We start from the raw sequence: 27,473 nt of genomic DNA on the forward strand, positions 1-27,473 counted from the left end.
CTAGAACACTTTCTAACACCATACACAAAAATAAACTCAAAATGGATTAAAGATCTAAATGTAAGACCAGAAACTATAAAACTCCTAGAGGAGAACATAGGCAAAACACTCTCCGACATAAATCACAGCAAGATCTTCTATGACCCACCTCCCAGAATATTGGAAATAAAAGCAAAAATAAACAAATGGGACCTAATGAAAATTAAAAGCTTTTGCACAACAAAGGAAACTATAAGTAAGGTGAAAAGACAGCCCTCAGATTGGGAGAAAATAATAACAAATGAGGAAACAGACAAAGGATTAATCTCAAAAATATACAAGCAACTCCTGAAGCTCAATTCCAGAAAAATAAACGACCCAATCAAAAAATGGGCCAAAGAACTAAACAGACATTTCTCCAAAGAAGACATACAGATGGCTAACAAACACATGAAAAGATGCTCAACATCACTCATCATCAGAGAAATGCAAATCAAAACCACAATGAGGTACCACTACACGCCAGTCAGGATGGCTGCTATCCAAAAGTCTACAAGCAATAAATGCTGGAGAGGGTGTGGAGAAAAGGGAACCCTCTTACACTGTTGGTGGGAATGCAAACTAGTACAGCCACTATGGAAAACAGTGTGGAGATTTCTTAAAAAACTGGAAATAGAACTGCCATATGACCCAGCAATACCACTTCTAGGCATACACACTGAGGAATCCAGATCTGAAAGAGACACGTGCACCCCAATGTTCATCGCAGCACTGTTTATAATAGCCAGGACATGGAAGCAACCCTGATGCCCATCAACAGATGAATGGATAAGGAAGCTGTGGTACATATACACCATGGAATATTACTCAGCCGTTAAAAAGAATTCATTTGAATCAGTTCTAATGAGATGGATGAAACTGGAGCCCATTATACAGAGTGAAGTAAGCCAGAAAGATAAAGAACATTACAGTATACTAACACATATATACGGAATTTAGATAGATGGTGGCGATAACCCTATATGCAAAACAGAAAAAGAGACACAGAAGTACAGAACAGACTTTTGAACTCTGGGGGAGAACGTGAGGGTGGGATGTTTTGAAAGAACAGCATGTATACTATCTATGGTGAAACGGACCACCAGCCCAGGTGGGATGCATGAGTCAGGTGCTCTTGCCTGGTGCACTGGGAGGACCCTGAGGAGTCGGGTGGGGAGGGAGGTGGGAGGGGGGATCGGGATGGGGAATACGTGTAACTATATGGCTGATTCATGTCAATGTATGACAAAACCCACTGAAATGTTGTAAAGTGATTGGCCTCCAACTAATAAAATAATATTAAAAAAAAAAAAATAAAAAAAAAAAATAAATAAACTGCCCTCCATGAGCCTAACGAGGAGCGGACATCAGCCCAGAAACCCAGGTACAAGGTGTTTTTCCACTCGTCCCTTTGAGAAGAGCAGTCTGGCTTTCAGGATGGGAGCCTCAACCCTGTAACTCAGCCCACAGAAGCAACAAGAGCAAAGTTCCTCCCCCTTAAATGGAAATCATTTATTCTGAAGAGTATCAAGCTCTTCCTCAGTTCCCTTGCTTCCTGTCATCCTCTGCCAAATTCTTAGAACATCTTTCTTTCTTCTTCTCAAACCACATCCTTCTCTTCTGAGCCAACAGCCCAAGGGGTCATCTTCCCTGCAAGCTTTTCCCTATGCATGCCTTCCCAACACAATCATTTCAGCTGCGTGTGTCAATGTGGGTGGGGGGTTGAGGGCGGGTAGGGGGGAGAGAGAAAAAGCAATTCCATCGGCTCTTAGCGGTGGGCTCAATGAGCCACATCAAAGACCCACGCCCTTAACCACCTGTGCTTGCCTTGCAGGTGGAGAACACGCACCCCGCACAACAGCAACGCAGCGCCCTCTGCTGGCTGGTCATCACAGTGGCGTTTCTGCCGGTAAACCTCACTGCTCCATCCAGCCTGAGCCAGACCTGGGTCCTCAGTCGTTTCCTAACAAAGCCTCAGAGGACCAGTATTTAATGAAGAAAGTTCACATTTTATTTAATTTTAATAGTTGGTCCATGTGAATTCACTGGATAAGTCTCTGGAGAGTTCCTTGGACAGCAAGGTGATCAAACCAGTCAATCCTAAATGATATCAACCCTGAGTAAAATCACTGCAGATGGTGACTGCAGCCATGAAATTAAAAGACACTTGCTCCTTGGAAGAGGTGAGTGAAAAAGCTGGCTTAAAACTCAACATTCAAAAAACTAAGAACATGGCATCCGGTCCCATCACTTCATGGCAAATAGATGGGGAAACAATGGAAACAGTGACAGACTTTATTTTCTTGGGCTCCAAAATCACTGCAGATGGTGACTGCAGTCATAAAATTAAGATGCTTGCTCCTTGGAAGAAAAGCTATGAAAAACCTAGACATCATATTAAAAAGCAGAACCATTACTTTGCCAACAAAGGTCCATCTAGTCAAGGCTATGGTTTTTCCAGTGGTCATGTATGGATGTGAGAGTTGGACTATAAGGAAAGCTGAGCACCAAAGAATTGATGCTTTTAAACTGGTGTTGGAGAAGACTCTTGAGAGTCCCTTGGACTGCAAGGAGATCCAACCAGTCCATCTTAAAGGAAATCAGTCCTGAATATTCATTGGAAGGACTGATGCTGAAGCTGAAGCTCCAATACTTTGGCCACCTGATGCGGAGAACTGACTCATTGGGAAAGACTTTGATGCTGGGAAAGATTGAAGGCAGGAGAAGAAGTAGGCAGCAGAGGATGAGATGGTTGGATGGCGTCACCAACTCAATGGACATGAGTGTGAGCAAACTCTGGGAGATGGTGAAGGACAGGGAAGCCTGGTGTGCTACAGTCCATGGAGTGGCAAAGAGTCAGAAACAACTGAGCAACTGAACAACAACAATACTGACTTGTGGCCACTAAACATTTTAAAAATTCTAGTTCATTCCTGAATCTGAATTTGTTAGTTGGTCAGTCACGTCCAACTCTTTGCGACCCTGTGGACTGCGGCCCACCAGGCTCCTCTGTCCATCGGATTTCCCAGGTAGGAATACTGGAGTGGTTTGTCATTTCCTTCTCTAAGGGGTCTTTCTGAACCAGGGATCAAACCTGGGTCTCCTGCATTGCAGGCAGATTCTTTACCATCTGAGCTCTAAGTAATCCTAAAATTTTTTCTCATCTTCTCATTTAATTTACTCATTTAAATATTCAGATCCAGATTTTGTGGGATTGAGAATATGATTTGTATATAATAGGCATACAACTTGAGAATCTCAGTTTTTTAAAAAAAACACAAAATCACCAGAACAAAACAAAGTACAAAAGTGAATACTTATTTAGAATGAGGGGGAAATAAGAATTACCAAATAATTCATGAAAGCTGGTATATACTACACTAACATCCAGAAAACAATATTTTTTATTAAATGTGTGGTATTCTATAAAACTTTTCCCCATATTTCATTGCTTAAATTGATTCTCACACAACAATTTTGTAGCAGTTTTTATAGAAAAAAAATAAAAAGAATTCATTCTTTCCTCTCATATGGTTATTTTTCATTGATCTTTCGGTAATGTTTCTTTCAGCGTCATAATTCAAGAACAGCTGTGCCATGTAAATTTTTATGGTTGGTGTCAAATCGAGAGATACTTCCATCGAATTTCTTCTAGAAATTTGGATGTGGGCAGAAGGTGTCCAAAAGAGAAAATGGGAAGACAGAGGTGACTGCTTTTCAAAACAATTATAAAAATGTCAAAAGCTTCAGATCAGATTTTGTCCTTCTGTTTTCAGTTTTCTAAACACAGATGAAGGTCCTCTGAACACCAGAAAAGCAAAGCTCTTCTAAAAGCCCACGGGTACCAGAGTCCCTGCCCCTCGAAAAATGAAAACAAAGAAACAAACACAGTCTGCGTCCTCCCTGTTCTCTTGTCACAACCGCCTCTCCCATCCATCTCTGCCAAACCAGCCTCCATACCCTCTGCAGCGGCGGTTTGGTTCCCAGGAAACCTAATTAAATATTTATTCATGTTTCAACCCTCTGCAGCGGCAGGAAGGTCAACGCTTCCCCCACCCACAAAGCCCCTCAGAGCGGTCTCTACCACACCCGGAAGTCACTACTGCCTCAGAGCCAGGCTGGTCTCTTTCATTTCAGTTTTCTTTTTCAACAAAGGTTTAGAAAACACTAATGCGTGTTACTCCAGGAAGCAAAGCCCAGCAGACCCTCCACTGTGCAGTGGCCCACGTGTCTCCCTGGGTTCTCTGGGCCCCTCTGGAGGGGACAGCCTCCTCCCCAGCCTCCGGGGCCCTGCTCCTGCCCCGCCCCCTCCCCACAAGCCCCGCCCCTCCCCACAAGCCCCGCCCCTTCCTCCGAGGCTGTGCCCCGCCCCCGGCGACGGGGGTAACTAGACTTGTTTCACCTGGATCTCCAGCTCACCAGCTGCCCCAGCTCCTCAGGCTCCGCCCTCCCCATCCTCCCTTGGGAAGGGATGGCTCTCCCATCCTGTCCAAGTCCACGGTTGTCCCCTTAACCCCCAGTGCCTCCTCCAGGACTGGGTACCATCAGAAGTGTCAACATCTCTGCCCTCCTCTCCTCTCCCTCACTGCTTACCCCTTAGACTATGAACAGGCTCAAAACTCTGCGGCAAGATCTATTTTGATTTAAAATCCCTTCAGATCTTCTATCCTTCATCAACCTCTCTTCATCGACTTATCCCAGAGGAAGAGGCTCCTGCCCACCTCCCTCCCCAGAGGGCCTCCTCCCTGGGGACCACCTTCCCTCCTTCACTCTTGCTCAACGTGAGCATCTCTCCACTCACGTCCATGTCTCAAACTGCCACCAGCGTGCGCATAGTCACCAAGTCCACCTCCAGCCCTGACCTCTACCATAAAAGCCCTCCTTGGACCAGCATGTTCTGGGTTCACCTGCCGGCCCATTCCAGACCTGCCAGGTCAGGGCTGATGGTCCAAGCTGATGGCTCTGCCTCCCATTTCCCACTTGGTTAGTACTTTCATGATGAGCGTCCACAACCGTGCTTGAGAGTCCAGAAAAAACAAGAAAGCAAAGAGACCAAACAAACAACAGAGAGGTCAAGTGTCCCTCTGTGAGGAGTCTGTCACTTAGAAAAAGTAAAAACAAGTTCACAAGCAACAACACAAACTTGAGCAAAAAGAAAGCAAAGGCTGTTCTGTTCCACCAAAATGAAGTCTGAGGCCAGAACAATCAATATGCATAAAGTTGTGGGCTTCCTAGATGGCCCAGAAGGTAAAAGAATCAACGGGCAATGCAAGAGACCTGGGTATGATCCCTGGGCCGGGAAGATGCCCTGGAGAAGGGCATGGCGACCCACTCTAGAATTCTTGTCTGGAGAATGCCATGAACAGAAGAGCCTGGCAGGCTACAGTCCACAGGGTCACAGTTGGGCACGACTGAGTGACAAACACTTCAGAAATACCAATTAGAGCCACGTCACCACCAGTGTGGTAAATTCTAGGTACTGACACAGTGTGAAGCAAGTCAAGCAAAAATCCTGAGCGCATTGACCACATGTGACAAGAGGAGACTGATGATATTTTCAGACTAACTGGATAGGTAAGAACATGGAATGTCATGTAAAACAGTGGTCCCCCACCTCTTTGGCACCAGGAACCAGTTGTGTGGAAGACAATTTTTCCACGGATGGGGCTGGGGGGAATGTTCCATGATGATTCAAGCACATTACATTTACCAAGCACTTTGTTTCTATTATTATTACATCGGCTCCACCTCAGATCATCAGGCATCAGATCCTGGAGGCTGGGGACCCCTGATGTGAAAGTGTGAACAAAGGAACTCCAGGACCTACAGAGAATCTATTTCCTCCAAGTGCAAAGGGAGACCTAGGCACACCTCTCTCTCCTAGTCTGAGGGAACAAGAAGGAATCCACAACATGCCCACGGGCCACCTGCAACATCTGCCAACCAGCAAGGGAAACTGATCCCGCCCACCTCCAGTGCTAAGGATGGCAGGTGTGGGGGACCACAGCAGAAACGGGTTCACAGGTCACAACAAACCTGTTCCGCCCGCGCCAGGCCACAGGCTCTGCATCGAGTCACCACAGATCACAGGTGAAACAGACCTTGAAAGATCTCCTTCCAGCCCCTCATTTAACACAGGAGGAGACTAAGGCCCGGAAGACAGAGCGCTATGGCCAACTATACCTGCCCAGGTACAGGAGATGGGGTCCACGGTCAAGGACAGCGAGAGACCAGGATCGGGCCAGGCCAGCCTGCATTCGGTGGGTCACACACCCAGAGGACACGGGGTGCAACAATCCCCTCCTCTGTGTTGAAAAATTACTTTCAGTAACAATCATGAAATTAATACATACAAAATGGACCAGGAAACGTTGTGATCAAGTTTTATCTAATCATGGCTAATTCGGGTACTAAAATTATAGTATCGAAAAACACAACTATTCATTCAATCATTTTTATATCTACATAGTGGCTTGAACTTGGATCTTTCGGTTACAGGCTACTACAATATTTACGTCCATAATTGTCAAGTAACTCACAGGTGAAATTTAAGAAAACTGGAATGTCAGCAGAAAATGTAATTTAGACAACTACTAAATCATATCACTAATGTTAAGTTTTTATTTTCTTGATTTGGTCTCCAAATTTTCAAACAATGAATAATTATGAAAAAGTTTCAACTGTAAGATTTTTATTAATTTAGTCTGTATGCAGTAGATGGGGGCCAGAGGGTTGCCTGGGACTGTCCCTAGTTGATCCCCATGTTGAAGATAATAAAGTAATTTTAAAATATGTTAGCTTGGAAAATATATGTGCATGCATTTTACACATATGTTGGGTTAGCCAAAAAAGTTCATTCAGCTTTTTCTATAACATTTTATGGAAAAGCCCAAACAAACTTTTTGGCCAGTCTGGCCCAAAACAATCTTTAAAGCTAAATAATCATCACTGCAAGAGAGTCCAAAACTTAGTACTTGCGTGCAATTTCAAAAATGACAAAGTGATCTCTGTCCGTTTCCAAGGCAAACTACTCAATATCACAGTAATCCAAGTCTATGCCCTGACCAGTAATGCTGAAGAAGCTGAACAGTTCTATGATAACCTACAAGATTTTCTAGAACTAACACCAAAAAAAAAAAAAAAAAAAAAAGATGTCTTTTTCATCATAGGGGACTGGAATGCAAAAGCAGGAAGTCAAGAGATATCTGGAGTAACAGGCAAGTTTGGGCTTGGAGTACAAAATGAAGCAGGGCAAAGGCTAACAGAATTTTGCCAAGAGAATGCACTGGTCATAGCAAACACCCTCTTCCAATGGCACAAAAGATGACACATGGACATCACATGGACATGGTCAACACCAAAATCAGATTGATTATATTCTTTGCAGCCAAAGTTGGAGAAGCTCTAAACAGTCAGCAAAAACAAGACCGGGAGATGACTGTGGCTCAGATCATGAACTCCTTATTGCCAAATTCAGACTTAAATTGAAGAAAGTAGGGAAAACCACTAGACCATTCAGGTATGACCTAAATCAAATCCTTTATGATTATACAGTGGTAGTGACAAATAGATTCAAGGGGTTAGATCTGTTAGACAGAGTGCCTGAAGAACTATGGACAGAGGTTCGTGACATTCTACAGGAGGCAGTGATCAAGACCATCCCCAAGAAAATGAAATGCAAAAAAGCAAAATGGCTGTCTGAGGAAGCCTTACAAATAGCTGTGAAGAGAAGCGAAAAGCAAAGGAGAAAAGGAAAGATATACCCATTTGAATGCAGAGTTCCAAAGAATAGCAAGGAGAGATAAGAAAGCCTTCCTCAAAAAGAAAAGAAAAGAAAGCCTTCCCCAGTGATCAAGGCTTTGTGATCAAAGCCTTCCTCAGTGATCAATAAAGAAATAGAGGAAAAAAATAGAATGGGAAACACTAGAGATCTCTTAAGAAAATTAGAGATACCAAGGGAACATTTCATGCAAAGATGGGCTCAATAAAGCACAGAAACAGTATGGACCTAACAGGAGCAGAAGATATTAAGAAGAAGTGGCAAGAATTCACAGAAGAACTATACAAAAAAGATCTTCATGACCCAGATAATCACAATGGTGTGATCACTCACCTAGAGGCAGACATCCTGGAATGCAAAGTCAAGTGGACCTTAGGAAGCATCACTACAAACAAAGCAAGTGGAGGTGATGGAATTCCAGTTGAGCTATTTCAAATCCTAAAAGATGATGCTGTCAAAGTGCTGCACTCCATATGCCAGCAAATTTGGAAAACTCAACAGTGGCCACAGGACTAGAAAAGGTCAGTTTTCATTCCAATCCCGAAGAAAGGCAATGCCAAAGAATGTTCAAACTACCACGCAATTGCACTCATCTCACACGCTGGTAAAGTAATGCTCAAAATTCTCCAAGCTAGGCTCCAACAGTATGTGAACAAAAAACTTCCAGATGTTCAAGCTGGATTTAGAAAAGTCAGAGGAACCAGAGATCAAATTGCCAACATCCATTGGATCATCGAAAAAGCAAGAGAGTTTCAGAAAAGCATCTATTTCTGTTTTATTGACTATGCCAAAGCCTTTGACTGTGTGAATTACAACAAACTGTGGGAAATTCTTAAAGAGATGGAATACCAGACCACCTGACCTGCCTCCTAAGAAATCTGTATGCAGGTCAAGAAGAAACAGTTAGAACCGGACATGGAACAACAGACTGGTTCCAAATTGGGAAAGAAGTAGTCAAGGCTGTATATTGTCATCCTGCTTATTTAACTTATAAGCAAAGTGAAAAGTGAAAGTGAAATCGCTCAGTCGTGTCCGGCTCTTTGTGACCCCATGAACTGTAGCCTACCAGGGTTCTCTGTCCATGGGGTTCTCCAGGCAAGAATACTGGAGTGGGTTGCCATTTCCTTCCCTAGGGGATCTTCCCAACCCAGGGATCAAACCTGGGTCTCCCTCATTGCAGGCAGACGCTTTACCCTCTCAACCACCAGGGAAGCCCCAATATGCAGAGTACAACATGTGAAATGCCAGGCTGGATGAAGCACAAACTGGAATCAAGACTGTCAGGAGAAATATCAATAATCTCAGATATGCAGATGACACCACCCTTATGGCAGAAGGTGAAGCAGAACTGAAGAGCCTCTTGATGAAAGTAAAAAAGGTGAGTGAAAAAGCTGGCTTAAAACTCAACATTCAAAAAACTGAGAACATAGCAGCCAATCCCATCACTTCATGGCAAATAGATGGGGAAACAATGGAAACAGTGACAGACTTTATTTTCTTGGGCTCCAAAATCACTGCAGATGGTGACTGCAGCCATAAAATTAAGATGCTTCCTCCTTGGAAGAAAAGCTATGAAAAACCTAGACAGCATATTAAAAAGCAGAGACATTACTTTGCCAATTTGTCTGTACAGTCAAAGCTATGGTTTTTCCAGTAGTCACGTATGCATGTGAGAGTTGGACTATAAGGAAAGCTGAGCACCAAAGAATTGATGCTTTTAAACTGTGGTGTTGGAGAAGACTCTTGAGAGTCCCTTGGACTGCAAGGAGATCCAACCAGTCCATCTTAAAGGAAATCAGTCCTGAATATTCATTGGAAGGACTGATGAATGAAGGAAGCTGAAACTCCAATACTTAGGCCACCTGATGCGAAGAACTGACTCATTGGAAAAGACCCTGATGCTGGGAAAGATTGAAGGCAGGAGAAGAGGATGACAGAGGATGAGATAGTTGGATGGTATCACTGACTCGATGGACATGAGTTTGAACAAGCTCCAAGAGTTGGTGATGGACGGGGAAGCCTGGCATGCTGCAGTCCATGGGGTCGCAAAGAGTCGGACATGACTGAGTGACTGAACTGAATTGAACCTAATCATCACTGCAATTGTTTAGACCTTAGTTCAACTGAAGACTTCTTCAGGGAGGAGTATTTTTATTGCCAACACTCTAACCACTGCTGGTGCACAAGACAATGCATAGCAGACAGACTTTTAGTTGGTTTTACTGTTTGCATCTCGGGCAGATGGCTCCTTAGTCCTCCATGGACTGTTTGGCTCAGGTGAGTTACAGACCCTTTCCTTGCAAGTCTTCCTGTGAAGTGGGGATCCCAGCTCTGCCTTGCCCACACTTCCCACCCAGCCTCTCCTTGGGATGAAGGTTTAGACGTGGGAACCTAGCCCCATTGCCTGTGCGCAGTCTATACCCCAAGGAGAGCCTAAAAGGAAGGTGCCATGGGAGCAAAAGTTACAAAAGCCATGAAGGCTGATCTGAGTCTCCAGCTCCTAGAACTCCTCTGCTAAGGGGCTGAGGGTTTGAGCCAGAAAGCAGAGGACAACTAGCTTTGAGGGGTTGACTCTGTTTGATAAACAATTAAGTAGGACTCAAGTCTAGACAAAATGTGTGGTCCCTCAGTCATCACTTACACACAAGCCCGTCCAGAAAGCTAAAGTAAAAAAAAAAAAAAAACGGGGCTGAGGGGTAGGTGGAGACAAGTCACAAATGCCTTGCTTTTCCATCATATCCCCAGTGGCAGCTCAGGGACTGGTATACTAGGGACTAAAAATAAATTTGTCGAATGAACACATTTTAAACTTTGAAGGACAGAAATGACTAAGGATGCCAGTGATCACATTAAATCCCAAAGGTACCCACCCTGGAGGGCAAATATCAATCTGTTAAGTCTGAAGAACTGATGTGAAAAGCATTTAGCTCAGCATACCCCCCATCTTTCAAGAGTACTTCGTAAATAAAAGCAAAACATCAAAACCACATAAAACATCAATTTCCAAGGTTTAAGTAATTGCTTTGGGGGTTCAGCTCTGTTCAATAAGCAATTAAGTGGAAAGTGAAATCTTAGAACAATGTGTGAAGCCAATTCCTATTTTCTGCTCGGTTCCGACCTTCACCTGTGGAGCAAAGTCAGTCAGCAAAGACTTCCGGCTTCTGACTGTGGCAGCATGGGGACTGGCTCCTGGGGAGGATGCTGGGTAGAGTGGACGAACTTTGCCATCAAGGATGATACAGAGGAGCTGGGGAGTCAGCCACGAAGATAGATGTGATGCAACCCAACCAGCTCATTCCCCAACAGAAAAGTCAGTGCAGCGCTGTGGGGCTGAGAGGGGCTGGACTTGCCAAGGCAGGTGGGGGGATGTGAAACAAGAAAGACAGGCTTATGTGATATGAAACCCTCCTGGGATAAACCATAATGGAAAAGGATATGGGGGGGATGCATATATTCTATTCTGCAGGACAGGGTGACAATGAGACCACCTTCAAAATCACCAAGTGCTAGTTTCATCTCAGAGCCCTACCCCTTCTTATGCAATGTAAGGTTTGGTTTTGTTTTGTTTTTTTGGTGATTTATATCTCCTGGTCTCCCCAACTTTACGACAGGAAATGAGAAGCACAATACAGCCTGTGGAGTGCAAGTATGATAATAACAAGAAATTGACGGCAAAAAGTGACCACTGGCACTGATGCCATTTTGCAAAGATTTCACAAAAATGTATTTCATCATTTACGGGCTACATAAGCCTGGCAAAAAGATTTTAAAGACAATTCACTTTTTTTTTTTTTTTGACAATTCACTTTTAAAAAACAGTTTGTGGAAGTACAGTTGATTTACAATGATGTGTTACTTTCTGCTTTGCAAAGTGATTCAGTTATATATATTATTTTACATATTCTTTTCCACTATGGTTTATCACAGGATACTGAATATAGTTCCCTGTGCTGTACAGTAGGACCTTGTTTATCTATCCTATACATGATAGTTTGCATCTCCAATCCCCAAGTCCCAATACACTCCTCCCCCACCCTCACCCCTTTGTCAGAGACTATCTTCCAAGTCTTGCTAAGCAGAGAATACACCTTAGACGTTATGACAAAGCTGTATCACTCAACCACTACGCTACACAGTACATCAGAAACATTATTCCATGGACGTTTGTGGACCCATTTTTGCTAATTTTTTAAATAGTCAATGTATTTCAAAAAGTAAACAGGATATGAGTTTCTCAAAAACCCTAGGCTTTCTTATTGTATTCATTTTTTCTAATCACGATATCTCAAAACACCAAAATTCATGAGGTCCCTTACCCAAACAGTTCAAAAGAACAGGTGGTACATAATTAATCTGTCTTCAACCACTGTGTGCAAAAACATATTTGGCTGTGAAGAATGTGAAATCAGTATCTGCAGACTATCTATATAGAAGGGATTATGAATTAAAATCAAGTCAGCTAACTTTCTTATAAAGCACTCCACTATTCTACAATCCTTAGATGTCATGTGTTGGTTTCTGTAAAACATTTATTTTACTTGATGGCAAACACCAGCACTGTATTAAAAAATAGTTTCTTGTCTAGGTTAAGTGTGTGAGTGAAACAAACCTTTGCAGCACTATATTGTGTCCAAGAACCATCCAAAGAAAGACCATCAAATGGACCACAAAAGTCAAAATACATTGTCCTCAGAAACTGGAATTAGAAACATGAATAAATGGTCAGTAGCTGATTAACATCAAACTTTCTCAACACGTCCTCAAAGTTCAACATGAGCATGCAGTTTTAGAGTTTTCAGGTACAGTTTTAAGGGCAAAAATATGGTAGATAACTTCTCCAACCCTTCTGCCTTATCCAACAGGTGTTCATTTGTAGGCAAATGAGTTGCAAGTACTGAGAGTTTCTGGTGTGGGGAAGGGGTGTGCATGGACACACGTTTACACAGAATGGAGGAAAGAGACTGGTTAAGACATCAGAAGGAAGGTCCCATGTTGTCATCTTTTGCCTTGGAGTTTCCTGACTGCATAATATTGACAATATTTGGCTTATAAACATGGCTGACTCATGTCAAGACCTCCCTATAGAGAATAACTGAATCCACACACATACACACACACACACACATACACACACACATGCCTTCCTGTCCTTAAAATTATTTATCTTGAAACATCTAAGAAAACAGAATGAATAAAATGTTACTGAAATCCCAGCAGCAGTGAAATCCTGTGACAGCTGACAGGCAAAAAAAGGAACACTGAGAGAAGTCCATGTTTCTGTCTGCCCTCAACATGGTTGTTTTATGAAATACTTCAATTTATTCTGATATATCAACACTAGAATGATTAATGAACTCTAATTTGTAATGGCGACATTAAAAATTCAGGCTTAACTATTCTAACAGAGATGGAATATTAAGGAAGTAAGTATACACTACTCAGTTGACAGCCTTCCTCTTTTCAAGTAAAGAGCTCTATTTTTAAACTATCAGAGCTTGGTAACACATTTCATATGCTAGACAATACTTTCAAAACCTCCACCCTTTGCAGGAGCAGAAATAAAGGAGGAATTTTTTGATTCCTTAAATTATCCAATTTAAGGAATAATCCCTTAGGTAACTGAGTCAGGCAGAAAGGTCTCAGACAGGAATGATCGCTGTCACTTGTCCCTTTAAAAGCCTTCCTGAAAAAAAAAAGGAAAAAAAAAAAAAAAGCCTTTCTGGCTATGGCTAACCCTCCTCTGGAGCCTGGCCCTTCCAGGCACTCAAGCATCATCCACATGGTTTCTGAAAGGCACACACGTGGCTCCGAGACCTTCTGCCCTTCCGACATCAACTCCAACCCAGCTCACTGGTCACCTGCAGGCAGCTTTCCCCCGCCCCTCAGAGCCACAGGCCACCCCCTAGCCCACCCCATCGTACATCACTCCTGACAAGGGGGCTCACACCCTCCCTCATACAGACCAACACAGGCCTGGAAGCGGCACTCAAGTCTCCCTTCAGTGATCAGTCTATGGCTGCTGAGGCTGAATGGGCAGGACAGGTTTTCCCCAAGAAAGAGAATCTAAAGCAGATGGTTCCACCAGGGAGTGCTGGAGGAAGTTTTACAGCTTATATGTATATGCGCCTCCAAAAGTACACTTTACTAACATTTACTGAATGTGTTGACACTAGTACCCCCAGCTGCAAGGGGAGCACCCTAACAGTGCGGGTAGGGTGCTGTGGACTGAACTGTGTCCTCTGAATCCACAGGTCGAAGCCCTCATCCTTGGCAGATGGGGCCACTGGGAGGTGATGACGCTGAGATGAGGTCATGAGGCTGGGCCTTGGGATGGGACTGCTGCCTGCGCAGGAAGGGACCCGAGACAGCCTGGTCTCTCTCTCTCCTCACCACGTGAGAAGGAGGCTGTCTGCAAGCCAGGAAGAGAGTCCTGACCAGGTCCTCACCAGACCTTGACCCTGCTGGCCCCCTCACCTTGGACTTCCAGCCACTAGAACTGTGAGCAAATGCATCCCTGAGGTGTAAGCGCCCAGTCTACGGTGTTCTGTCTCAGCGGCTGAGATGACTTAAGACAGGGAGTAACAGAGGGACCCTCCCTGGTCATTCTCTCTGCTTATCACTGTGTGTTTCAGTTTCCATGTCCAGCTAGGTGCATGGATGATTAATTTCTCTCACTTCAACCCAACTAACCCTCCCCAAAAGAACAAGGGGCTGAAGACTGATGCAATGAAGCAAACTGCAGACTGAAAATGATAAACTAATGACAAGCCCACAGACAGCAGAACTGGCACTTCTAGGAAAGAAAAGCTCTTCAGAATCATGTTTCCAGGTTGTGTTAGGATAATTTAATCCAATCTGACTAATCAGCCCAAAGTATTCAAAAATCAAGAAAGTTACCAATGATATGGATTGACACCCACAATTCTTAACCAAGAAATTTTGGTCAATACATATTGGGTCTTCAGATAAGAACTGTAACACATATCAAGTCAAAGTGTTAGTCACTCAGTCACGTCCGACTCTTTTGCGACTACATGGGCAGCCAGCCACCAGGCTCTTCTGTCCATGGGATTTTCCAGGCAAGAATACTGGAGTGTTTTGCCATTTTCTTCTCCAGAGGTTCTTCCTGATCCAGGGATCGAAACTGGATCTCCTGCACTGCAGGTGGATTCTTTACCACTGTGCCACCAGGGAAGCCTGGTAACACATACAGACAGATAGTGAAATAGACATAGTACAGGTTCATGGTAAAAAGTTTCACTGATGGGCCATGTGATCAGAAAAGTGTGGAGATCACTGATACAGATGCAGAGCTGATGGGAGAGAGGGAGGGCCCCTCCCCAGATGTCATCCTATCTCAAGCAGGTCTGAAAGCCTGAGCCAGCCAACATTCTCCAGGAGCTTGTGGAGGATGAATACCGAGGATACAGAGAATAATTTCTCCGAAGGATGAACCACAGCATCCCAAACTCAACGCCAAATCTCTCCCTAATTACATCTAATAATCCGCCTGCAATGTGGGAGACCTGGGTTCGATCCCTGGGTTGGGAAGATACTTGGAGGAGGGCATAGCAACCCACTCCAGTATCCCTGCCTAGAGAATCCCATGGACAGAGAAGCCTGGTGGGCTACAGTCCATGGGGTCACAGAGAGTCGGACACGACTGAGCAACTAACCACAGCACAGTGCAAGGGTAGCTAAAAGCCTACAGTCTGAGTTGTGACGAGGCTTTCATTTAGCAGAAAAGGGTAGATCAGCATTTAAATGATCAAACCCAACCTCACAATTTCAGGAAATTTCTCTGCAATGGTCAGCCCTCGCCTTTTGTTCTCTGGAAGCATTGTCCCTCTTGAAAGGGCTGCTGATTGGCATTTCTGAGTAAGCTTCTGCTGTCTGTTGAGTGATTCAGCCAGAAGTAGTAGAATGAACACTTAGATGCTACTTTCTAGATCACTACATAAAAGCTCACAAGACTGAACTCTGACTGCATCATTTTCTATAGCCCACAGTTCTACTTTTTCAACTTCAATACAGCTAGAGCAGACATTATGGAAACAAGCTCCAGTACTGCCACTTAAGGGGATGCTGTCTCCCAGTCTGGACAGCATCATGATAAACATGTGACGATAGGAGTCCAGTCTCCCTGACTACCTCCCCTTCAAACATACAGCTCTCACCAATAAGGACCCAACACTTCCCATAGCATCCAACAGAAAGATGAGAGTTGACCATTTAATTCCTAATCTCCCAGACCGTTCTTGTTAATTTTTAATATATTTTTATCTTGAGACAAGTTTATAGTCACAGAAGTTACAAATATAGTACAGAGCTGCCATAAACCTTCACCCTGCCCCCATGTCGGTATCTTCAATCACCACAGTATAATCTAGATCAAATTAGATCAAAACTAATATAATGGCATCAACATAAGAATACCCCAAATTACAGAGTTCAAGTTCACTAGTGTTACATACATTTAATCAAATGTTACTCAGTCATAAAAAAGAATAAAATAATGCCATTTGTAGCAACACGGATGGACCCAGAGATGATCATACTAAGTCAGAAAGAGAAAGATAAATACCAGATGATATCACTTATATGTGAAATCTAAAATACAACATAAAATGAACATATCTGTGAAACAGAACAGACTCACAGTCATAGAGAACAGATTCATGGTTGCCAAGGCACAGGGGGTAGGGGGAGAGGGGGATAGATTGGGAGTCTGTGGTTAGTAGATGCAAACTATTATATATAGAACAGATAAACAACAAAGTCCTACTGTATAGCACAGGGAACTATATTCAATATCCTGAGATAAACCATAATGGAAAAGGACAGGGAAAAGAATGTATATATATATATATGTATAACTGAATCACTTTGTGTACAATAGAAATCAACACAACACTGTAAATCGATTACACTTCAATCAAAAAAGAAAAATTCCAGTGCTTCTTCCAGTGTACCTTTTCTGTTCCAAGAGCTGATTTAGAACCGATACTGCATTTAGTTGTCACATCGCCCTAGTCTCCTCAAGTTATGTTAATTTTAACTTGCTTTTCTCACAAATCCTGATGCTTCATTCTTTTCATGGGTAAAGATCAGACATGCTAAGTTCACAGAGGATGTTAACAGTTAACAAAATCTGCGATCAGGAATGAGGGGAAATAAGTAAGTGACCAGAACTCAAACCCAGCACCTTTCCCAGTTTTTACAGATCAGAATGGCACAGACGTTTTAGTCTGTGTTTTTAGTTTTGAAAAATATTTAGTTTTGAATATTAAATTCAAAACATGCACCAGCTCTACCCATACAAGGGTCAACTTGATGGAGAAATCACCCCAGTCAACTCCCCTAGACATCTGCTGTTTCCTTAGAAACAAATACAAAACTGGCCCAAGGCTGACACGGTTTTCTGTTTCTAAAAATAATATATTTCAAGAAAGCTCAAGTGTTTGATTACCAAACTATACAATGCCAGAGGCCCTGAGTTTGAATGCTTTTGCCTGCAGAATGACTCAAAAGCCTTGTCCAGCGGTGCAAACCTGGTAACAGTTCTAATTACAAGCAGCTTCTGTGGCCTTAATTGCTACTGGCTTGTATAAAGTAAGGATTCTCAGTATACTGTGACATTCATGTTCAGGAAATATAAGATAGGAGTGCCTGGTTTGGAGACTAAATATATAGCTCTAAGGGCTTCCCAGGTGGCACCAGTGGTAAAGAACCTGCCTGCCAATGCAGGTTAGATATAAGAGACGTGGGTTTGATCCCTGGGTCTGGAAGATCCCCTGGAGGAGGGCACAGCAACCCACCAGAATCCGGTATTCTTGCCTGGAGAATTCCTGACAGAGGAACCTGGTGGGCTGCAGTCCATAGGGTCTCACAGAGTCAGATACAACTGGAGCAACTTAGCATGCATTCATACAGCTCTAAATTAAAAAACAGTGAATGGTAACTATGTGAACAGATTAGCTAAACTGTAGCTTTTCACTACATAAATCAAATCTCATTTTGTATGTCTTAAATACATACAATTTTCATTAAAAAATATTTAAAATAAATTAAAAGTATATTTATATTGGGGCTCTCTGATGATTCAGATGGTAAAGAGCCCACGTGTAATGCAGGAGACCAGGGATCGATCCCTGGGTCAGGAAGATCCCCTGGAGAAGGGAATGACAACCCACCAGTATTTTTGCCTGAAGAATCCTATGGACAAAGGAGCCTGGCAGGCTACAGTCCGTGGGTTCACAAAGAGTCAGATATGACTGAGCAACTAACACTTTCACTTTCTAAATACATACAATTTTCATTAAAAAAAATAAGTAAACAGAAAAATAAAAAGAACATTAAATGGGAGAAAATCTTGGTCATTTGAAAGAAGGTAAATGCAATGCTTTCAACATAATCAAATATTTGGGGTGAGGGGGTGGCTGGTGTTGCACATTGAATTTACTTTCTTTCGTTGGCCAAATTCTATGGAAATGATGGGAAGATACATGCAAATGAAGTTGGGATTAACATATACATACTACGTTATAGGAAATAGATAAATAACAAGGTGCTACTATAGCACAGAGAACTCTCCTCAATACTCTAATAGCCTATTAGAAAAAGAACCTGAAATAGAATAGATATATGTTTCTGTATAGCTCTTAATCAACTATTCTTGATAAGGGTTTTTATATACCTTCACCAATCTTGACAAGGATAACTATCTCAAGTGAGATCTGTAAACCATGGTTCTTAATACAACAATCTGTACGTGAATCAAAAGGAAGTTAGAGTTGTTAACAGCATCTTGGTATTCTTTCTCCATTAAACTGTAAGCACCTTCATTGTGAGACCAGATTCCACTTAAATTCTGCAGCAGTAGCCGCCCAGGAAGAGTCACTGCTCCTAGAAGTCCTCCACGGTCTTAGAGCTGGTACCGTATCATCACTTACCACCCCTACTCATGCACAAAGTGCTTTTGAACATGACTCTGTTCTCTTCAACACTTAAGACAAAAATATCCTCTCAGACATCAGGATCCCAGCAGAATATTATACAACTATGATGCTACAAGACCTACCACCCTGTACTCAATTCTTTCTGTAAAGGCAAAATTCTATTTCAATCTTATCCTGGCAAAACCAACAGAATATTCACATGAAGTCAATTTCTTTCAAGACAAAGGAACCTAAAGCAATGCAACAGCTTGGTAAAGTTCGAGTTACTGCTTTAATGAAGATTTTTCCTACCTAAAACTCCTACCTGAAATGAATGACTCATTCAAAACTGAGTATCTATAAACATTCTTAACTTGCTTTGAAGATCTCATTTCAAACACTGGAGAAAACCATCTGATAGCCTTGAAACTCACTGTTTTATGTGGTGTGCTGACATTCACATAAAAAGATTGCACTGAACTTGATGGCATAAACATTGCCCATTCCTTTGACCAATAAAATCATGAAGATATTTTCTGGAAAAAAATTTAACTTGAAACATTTAAGATATAGATACATGAAGTTAATTATTCTCCATGAAGAATAATTAATACCAAGTTTCTCTAAATATCAAACTTTCTATAAGCATTTAATATTTAACTTAAAATGCTTAAAGGACATGGTATCATTCATATAAAATATCCAGAACAGGAAAGTCTACAGAGATAGGAAGTAGGTTAGTGGTTGTCTCAAGCCTGGAGAGAAAGGGACTAGGATATGACAGCCATGGGAACAGTTTATTCAAAAAATGACAGAATGTTCTGAAGTGGTGGTGATGCATGTACAATTCTGAATATACTAAAAGCCACAAAACTGTATCCTTTAAATGGGCGAAATTATATGGTATGTGAATTATCTCTCAATAAACCTGTCCAATTTTAAAGGCGATGTGATTGTACACTTCAGAAAAGGAATCTTATAAAGTAGACATACATATAATCGTACATGTACAGATGTAATAATTACACTGCAAAATCTACCCATTTCTGGATAATGAAAGACAACTATTGTCTTCACAGTTAAGGTCCTAGAAAAATCATTCCCGACAAGATCCCCTGGAGGAGGAAATGGTAACTCACTTCAGTATTCTTGCCTGGAGAATCCTATGGACAAAGGAACCTGGTGGGCTACAGTCCACAGGGTCAGAAAGAGTCGGACACGTCTGAAATGACTTAGCACACAGCACACACACAAGAAAAGACCATGTTATGTGTCTCTATAACTATGATAATCTAAATTCACTGGCTTCAGTAATGGAAAACTTCATCCTACCACAGCTTCAGGTCAAATTAAATGCTGGTGTCAAGTGTCAAGAACAAGGTTAAGAAAGACATCTGTTTACATAGCACAGACCCTCCCGGAATTTCAGGAAACAACTTGGAATTTGAGTCACCACAACTGGCATTCCCCTGGGGCCACCAAGGCCACAGTCAACCCAGGCAGTGAACTTCTCACTCCCACTAGCCTGGTGGCGCCTCCTACTTGGACAGACACACCAGTCCAAACGCTAACCCCAGACCATCCATCCCTATTCTAATGGTACCATCCTGCCCTCACCAACCTCCCCAAATACCCAACCACCACATCCCTTCCTGGCAAACTCCAGTGCCTCTAGCTAAGTCAAAACACCAGCTGCCAATGAAGGTGGTCAAGAGCAACTGTCACCATTACCAGGTTCCAATCCAGGGAGGCCCTGGGTTGGGGGAAGATCAGTGACAGCTGGGTCCCAGGGAAGACCAGCCTTCGAAAGGGTAGAGTATCAAATATGCCAGACAACCCCAACACCCTCCTCCACCAATCACGTGGTCCCTTCTCAAAAGCCTCAATTTAGATGCAGACCACCTGGAATGACACTGTCTGACCCACCAAGAAAATCCATCAGTGTTTTCTCAAGAAAAAGCTATTAAGAAAAAGAAATCCTTTATCAACTCCCTTTAATGAAAATATCCCTTTCAGTAACTTTATCAACTTTCAGCAAACATTCATGACCAAGATAAGAAGTCTTATTTTTTTTGAATCAGTATTTTATAAAATGAATGATCCAGTGCTAAAACAGTGTTGCTCAACATTTTATAAAATCCTTAAACCATAATGCCAAGAAGCTTTAAAATCAATTCTTTAATGAACTATGAGTCACATTACCATTAGTAATTCCTAATTAAATAAAGTCAAGATAAAGTAAAAATTGGAAGACCATATTCTAGGACAGCAGGCAACACACCTTAATTTCTAACAGCCTATTCCATGAGTTCTGAAACTGATGCTCACCGTATAAGCCATGAACTAAGAAACCATAGGAACTGTAAGAATATTTAACTAATTCAATTGTACACTCACACATAAGGAATGATTGTGTCTACCTACTTTATTCTTATTTTTATTCCTATTTTTTTTATTCCTATTCCTTTATTCCATCTATGGTATACTCCCGTTTAGCCCTCCCCCACTCCAAAAAAGTACAAATGAAACTGCATATCAAGCAGCCACTGGAAATCTCTGATATAAAAATCAGTCTCAAAAGTCAGTGAGTCTTCAGACATACACAACAAACTTATGGCCACCAAAAGGGAAAGACAGGAGGAGGGACAAATTAGGAGTTTTGGATTAACATATACACCCAACTATATATATACATAATAGATCTAACAAGGACCTACTATATAGCATAAGGAACTATATTCAATATCTTGTAATAACCTATGGTGTAAAAGAATCTGGAAAAGGATTTATACATATACATGTATATATAGAGCTGTGTGTAGAACTGATTGCTTTGCTATACACCTGAAACTAACATTGCAAATCAATTGATACTTCAATAAAAAATAAATAAATAAAAATTTTTAAAAAGTCAATGTGAGTGAATTAAAGAACAGGTTGTGAGACCCCATTACCTAGACTTTTAAAAATCTTCACCTTCCATGGGAACTAGAGAATTTAGACAAAACACAAAGACTCCCCAAAATAAAAAAAAAGACCCCTATTTCTTTCTCCCAGCTTTACGCATCCACAAATGAATACTGAAATTAAGAAAATTAATAGGAACTAGTCAAAAGACTCTTGAGAGTCCCTTGGACTACAAGATCAAACCAATCAATCCTAAAGGAAATCAACCCTGAATATTCACTGCTGCTGAAGCTGAAGCTCCAATACTTTGGCCACTTGATTCGAAGAGCTAGCTCATTGGAAAAGACCCTGATTCTGGGAAAGATGAAAGGCAAAAGGAAAAGGGGATGACAGAGAATGAGATGGCTGCTTGCCATCACCGACTCAATGGACATGAATCTGAGCAAACTCTGGGAGATAGTGAAGGACAGGGGAGCCTGGTGTGTTGCAGTCCAAGGGGTCGCAAAGAGTCAGATGTGGCTTAGCAACTGAACAACAAGGCAAAAACACTACTTGAAAACATCTTAAAGTTAGAAACACATGACAAAATCTGAGGAAATGGAATTATGCTGTCAACGCGGGATTCCGGATGGTGTAGGTGTGTTTCACAGAGTCATGGATCCGTCACCCCACAATGAAACCCCACATACATTACAGTCTCTCCCCTTTTCCCAACCTCCTCCTCCACCCTAGAAACCAGTAGTCTATCTTCTGTCCCAATGGATTTGCCTCTTCTAGATGCTCCATATAAATGCAATCATACATGAGACCTGTTACTGGCTTTTCTCTTAGTACAATGTGTTCAAGGTTAATCCATGTTGTAGTATTACATTCCTCTTTGTGGCCAAATGACATTCCACTGTATGGACGTATCGCATTCTGTTTATTCACTTGTCAGTTGATAGACAACTGGGTTGTCTCCCCTTTGGGCCACTCTGCAGAAGCTGCTATGAACATCTGCACCCAGTTCTGTGTGGATGTGTGATTTCCTTCCTCTTGGGTATATTCACCTCGAATAGCTGGATCATGTGTAACTTTACATTTAACCTTTTAAGAAACTGCCCAACTGTTTTTCATAGCAGCTGCACCACTTTCCATTTCCGCCAGCAATGTAGGAGGGGCCCCATTTCTCCCCATTCTTGCCAGCACTTGCTACTGTCTGTTTGATTAGCGCTATCCTAGTGGGTGAAGCAGTAACTCATATGTGCGCTGCTCTGCATCTTAAACCAAACCCACTCATCCTTGAATTTTGGCCTCAGTTGTTCTTCCAAGCTACACATTTAAGTAAAAAATAGACCCCGATGGCCATTCTTAAAACCCAAAATAAAGTCAGGATAATCTAACACTCTTTTAATAAGTGTCACTTCTGCACAGTATACGCACCATTATTTTACCCCCAACCCTATGAAGCTACAATAACACCCAACAGCCAGGCCTTTCTGAATAAAGATTTCAGGCTAAGTTCAAGTGCTAAGGCTTCAGGGTGACACAACACACAACCAAGTTTTAGCCACAGCTTTCAAGAGAGAGCTCTGGACTGGAATTCAGCTAGGCGCACACACAGTACTGGCAAACCTGACCCATTACCTCCCTTCTCTGCACCTGAGCACGCGGTTCGGAGCCACTCACAGAACCACATCCTCTGAAGTCCCTCCCAGGGATAAAGTTGTTGAAGCCTAAAAGTTTAATGAAATTTGCAAACATGCCAGCTTCCGTGCCTAAAAGATTTAGCTTCGCACAGCACAAACACTTTGAGCTCAGCAGCCAGACAGGCTGGGTTCTATGTCCAGCTCTGCCACTTGGTAGCTAAATGGCCACAGGTCCTTTAACATCTATCTTCTTATGTCGGTTTCCTCACATGAAGGCAAGACTGCCTTCTTCTAGAGGTGATGAGGTTTCATAAAGCTAGTGTAACTAAAGCGTCCAACAGAGCTGCCGGCATAGAGCAGGCATCTAAATCTTAGTGTTCATCCGTCTTCCCGCTAACTCTGGGCGAAGTTTCCCAGAAAAGAAAGCCTTCTTAACAAATGTCCTGGGCATTGAAAGCTGAATGCAAGTTCTTGTGAGAAGAGGGATCCATTATAAAGCACTCTGCCACATTACAGTCGGCAAATTGCTAAGGAGTACTTAAAACAGTCTTAAATTGTCTCTAAAAAATTAGCTTAAAAACGGGATGGGGGAGTTCTTGGGAGGGCACTCAGGGATGAAGAGAGAGAAGAAACCTTATTTTTGCCAGGCTCACAGACAGCCTGCACAGAGAACCAACGCAAAGGACAGAAGGATGAAAGGTATATTCCCACACCCCAATGGGAAACGCGGGTATAGACTGCCGGGCTTGAGTGGGGAGGGGAGAGGATGGGGCTGGAGGCCCCAGGGACACGGGTGGGGTCTGGCTTGGCTCCTGCGGGGGTCTCAGAGGAAGCCAAGCCCCCTCCTATGGGGGAATTAATGAACTGCTCCGACTGCGCCGCCCTCGCCTACCTGATCTGGTTGTCACAGAATTTGTTGAGATGCGGTTGGTTGAGGTAAATGGTGCGGGCTGGTGCGTCCAGCTGGTCTCCAACAGACGTGGCCCGGGACATCTCATCGTCTGCCTTCTTGTAGCCCGGAGGAGGACGGACAGGTCCTGCGGAGAAGAGGCGCGGGCAGAACGCAAAACACAAAGAAGTCACGCAGGGCAGCGGCGGCAGCACCGGCGGGCGGGGACTAGCTGCAAGGATGCTCCGGGCGTCGCGCCACCCAGTCCCTCCGCTGCCCTGGAGACGGGCGCCGGCCCCGCCCCGCCCGCTGGTCCCCAGGCGGAGGAGCCTCTCCGGGGGTGGGAACCTCGGCCCCGCCCCAACTCGTCCCTCCCCCCGCTACCTCCCCCTCCCCTCCTCCCTCCACCCTTCCTCCCCAAACCTGCAGCCCCTGCGCCAGACCCGCAGGCTCGGCGAGGATGGTGAGGGGCGCACGGCTGGAGGCAGGACCCCCCGTGGACTGCGGGGATATGGGGAACAGAGACCAGAGCCTCCGCTCCCCCGGGCGAGCTCCCCCTCCAGGCCCAGAGACCGAATTCTGGAGCTAGGCTTTCTGGCTCCTTTGTGCTTGGGAACCGCGAGAGGAACCGCAAGGGGGTGTGCCCTGCATTCGGGCCCAGGAGAAGGGGCACCTCTGTGCTTCAAGATGAAATTCCCAAACCTCAGTGCAGAGCCCTGGCCCCCCCAGCTTAGCCTGCACAGACCAGCAGATGCCCCTGGCCACCTGACCACAGAGCACTGCCCATCCCAGCTCAAGGGTACATGCGAGCCTTACCCCGAGCCTGCATCCCGAGTCTCTGTGGTTAAGACCCAAGCCCCTCTGTCTCCTTAAGACTCGATTTCAGCCATACAGCTAACCCTTTCTTGGGCTAAAACTCCCCACTCACCTTCACTTGAGGAGGGGTCAGCAAGGGGAATGATGACATAACCATTACTGAAACCACTTCCCTGGGCTCACCCCCCAACACCACCACCCCCCTCCCCACACACACACACACACCTCCAAACACAAGGCAGTCTCCCTCCCTGGACAGGGCAACCCAGCTTGAGAACTGACCTTCAGGAAGGAGGCCCTGAAGTCCAGGCTCACAGAAATAAGTGCCCTGCAGGTGACGCGGCCTCTCTCCTTTTCCTTAAATCCCAGCTGGGCTTCCCTTGTAGCTCAGCCGGTAAAGAATCTGCCTGAAGTGCAGGAGACTCCCGGTTCGACCCCTGGGTGGGGAAGATCCCCTGGAGAAGGAAAGGGCAACCCACTCCAGTATCCTTGCCTGGAAAATCTCATGGACAGAGGAGCCTGGTGGGCTGCAGTCCATGGGGTCGCAAAGAGTCAGGTACGACTGAGCGACTAACACTTACTGTGCTCTAGTACCTGCCGCACGTCCCACCTATAAAAGAAACAGGTGTCGCAGAACTTAGGTAAGAGGCATCTCACTTCAGACACAGCCACTTCATGCTCAGAAACATTTTGAAGTAGACAGTTTGAGCTATGTAAATTTATCACCTTTTCCAAGTGATTACAATCCTGTTACAATCTGCATCCTAAGATGGGGACACCCTAGTGTAACACTGGCTATTGAGGGTTGACATGCTGTCATGGGACATGCTCACAACCGGGTCCCTGGTCACAAGCTGGGTGTAGGTCTGAGTACCGGACCCCCCATTCTCAGATCACCCCATGTAGCCCTCATTGTCTGGCATCCCTCTGCTCTACTCCCTGCTTGTCCACAGGGGGCAGCAGAGAGCAGCAAGACCTTCAAACCGGCTGGACCTCAGAGGAGGCTGGTTTTAAAGCATTTGCTGATTTAAGGCCGACACAGGATATTTTTGAAACCAGCCTATACAAAAGTGCTGCTTTCCTCTCTGCCCACTCACCCCACTTTGTTCTCCTCCACAGCCGGTGTCATCATTACCTGACATTATTTATTTATGGTCTGTCTCCCCAAGGCCAAGAGCAGAAGCTCCAAAGCAGCAGAGATGTGTTTTGTCCACTACAGGGACGGGGCGCCCAGAACAGTGCCTGGTACATGAAGGGCACTTGTATTTGCTGGTTGAGTAAGTCATGTAAAGGGTCGCTTTGAATTCTCCAGGCAGGGATGCGGTGATGGGCAGCAAGGGCACAAGCCTCACACCCTCCTGTGGGCAGAGCAGCTCACCTGGTCTTCGTTCAGTGGCTTTCAACTCTGGCTGCAGACGATCACCGAAAAACCTCGCACAATTAGCCAGTTCCTGGGTCCCACCCTCACCGATTGTGCCTCTTGTTTTTAAAGCTTCTTAAAGTGATATGAATGGGTAGCCACAGTTGGGAATCCATGGTGAGATGCAGGCGAGAACACAAAAACAAAAAGGCTGGCTCCTGCTCTCAAAAGTGTTAACTAGCATAACCCCGGTTAGCAGTGACTAGGACCAAGTGACAAAGAGGGGACTTGAAGGGGCCAGCGGGGTCAGAGGTCAGCGGCCACTTTGTGCCAAGGGCGGAGAGCTGGTCAGAACAGTGTGAGGGTCTCAGAGCCTTAACCTCTGGGTCAGGTTTACAGTAGGGAAAAGGAGGACAACCTGGGTGAGGACGAGAAGACCTCAGACAGAGGCCCCGTAGACAAAGCGCATTGCGGGGGGTGTGGGGGGGGGGGTGGGGAGCAACTGAGAATGGCAAAATCCAGCGCTGAGCATCCAAACTGGGAAATAATAGACAGGAAACTCAGAAAAATAGTCAGTGGCCAGACTGTGGATGATTTTAACACCAGGGGAAGAAACCTGAACTTCATCTGAAGGTCAGATGAACCACAGACGGTTTCTAAGCAGGAGACAAGCGTACCCGAGGCAGAAAATGAACTCCACCATCGAGGAGTGAAAGTGAAAGGTGCTCAGTCATGTTTGACTCTTTGTGACCCCATGGACTATACAGTCCATGGAATGCTCCAGGCCAGAATACTCGAGTGGGTAGCCTTTCCCTTCTCCAGGGGATCTTCCCAACCCAGGGATCAAACCAGGGTCTCCTGCATTGCAGGCAGATTCTTTACCAGCTGAGCCACAAGGGAAGCCCAAGAATACTGGAGTGGGTAGCCTATCCCTTCTCCAGAGGATCTTCCCAACGCAGGAATCAAACCAGGGTCTCTTGCATTGCAGGCAAATTCTTTACCAGCTGAGCTACTGGGGAAGCCCAACTATCTAGAAGCAAAATGATAAAAGTATCTATTGCATGGAGAAGGGGAAAACAATGGACATGAGAAACGGCTCAAAAGAAAATTTTGTGTGACTTCTTTTGGACAAAATGTG

The 27,473-nt window shown here is 44.1% G+C and overlaps 1 protein-coding gene across 1 annotated transcript in view; it reads right to left on the minus strand.

The window, feature by feature from the left end:
* LOC136144073 (phospholipid-transporting ATPase IB) overlaps nt 1-24,299 on the minus strand; it is a 389,187-nt gene extending 364,888 nt beyond the window's left edge. Inside the window, exon 1 of the mRNA XM_065901698.1 lies at nt 24,163-24,299. Coding sequence (XP_065757770.1) covers nt 24,163-24,263 — 101 coding nt within the window. The 5' untranslated portion in view covers nt 24,264-24,299. The remainder of the gene's footprint in view (nt 1-24,162) is intronic.
* Nucleotides 24,300-27,473: the final 3,174 nt, after the last annotated feature.

This window comes from Muntiacus reevesi, chromosome 11 (genome assembly GCF_963930625.1).
Source record: "Muntiacus reevesi chromosome 11, mMunRee1.1, whole genome shotgun sequence".
Lineage (NCBI taxonomy): Eukaryota > Metazoa > Chordata > Mammalia > Artiodactyla > Cervidae > Muntiacus > Muntiacus reevesi.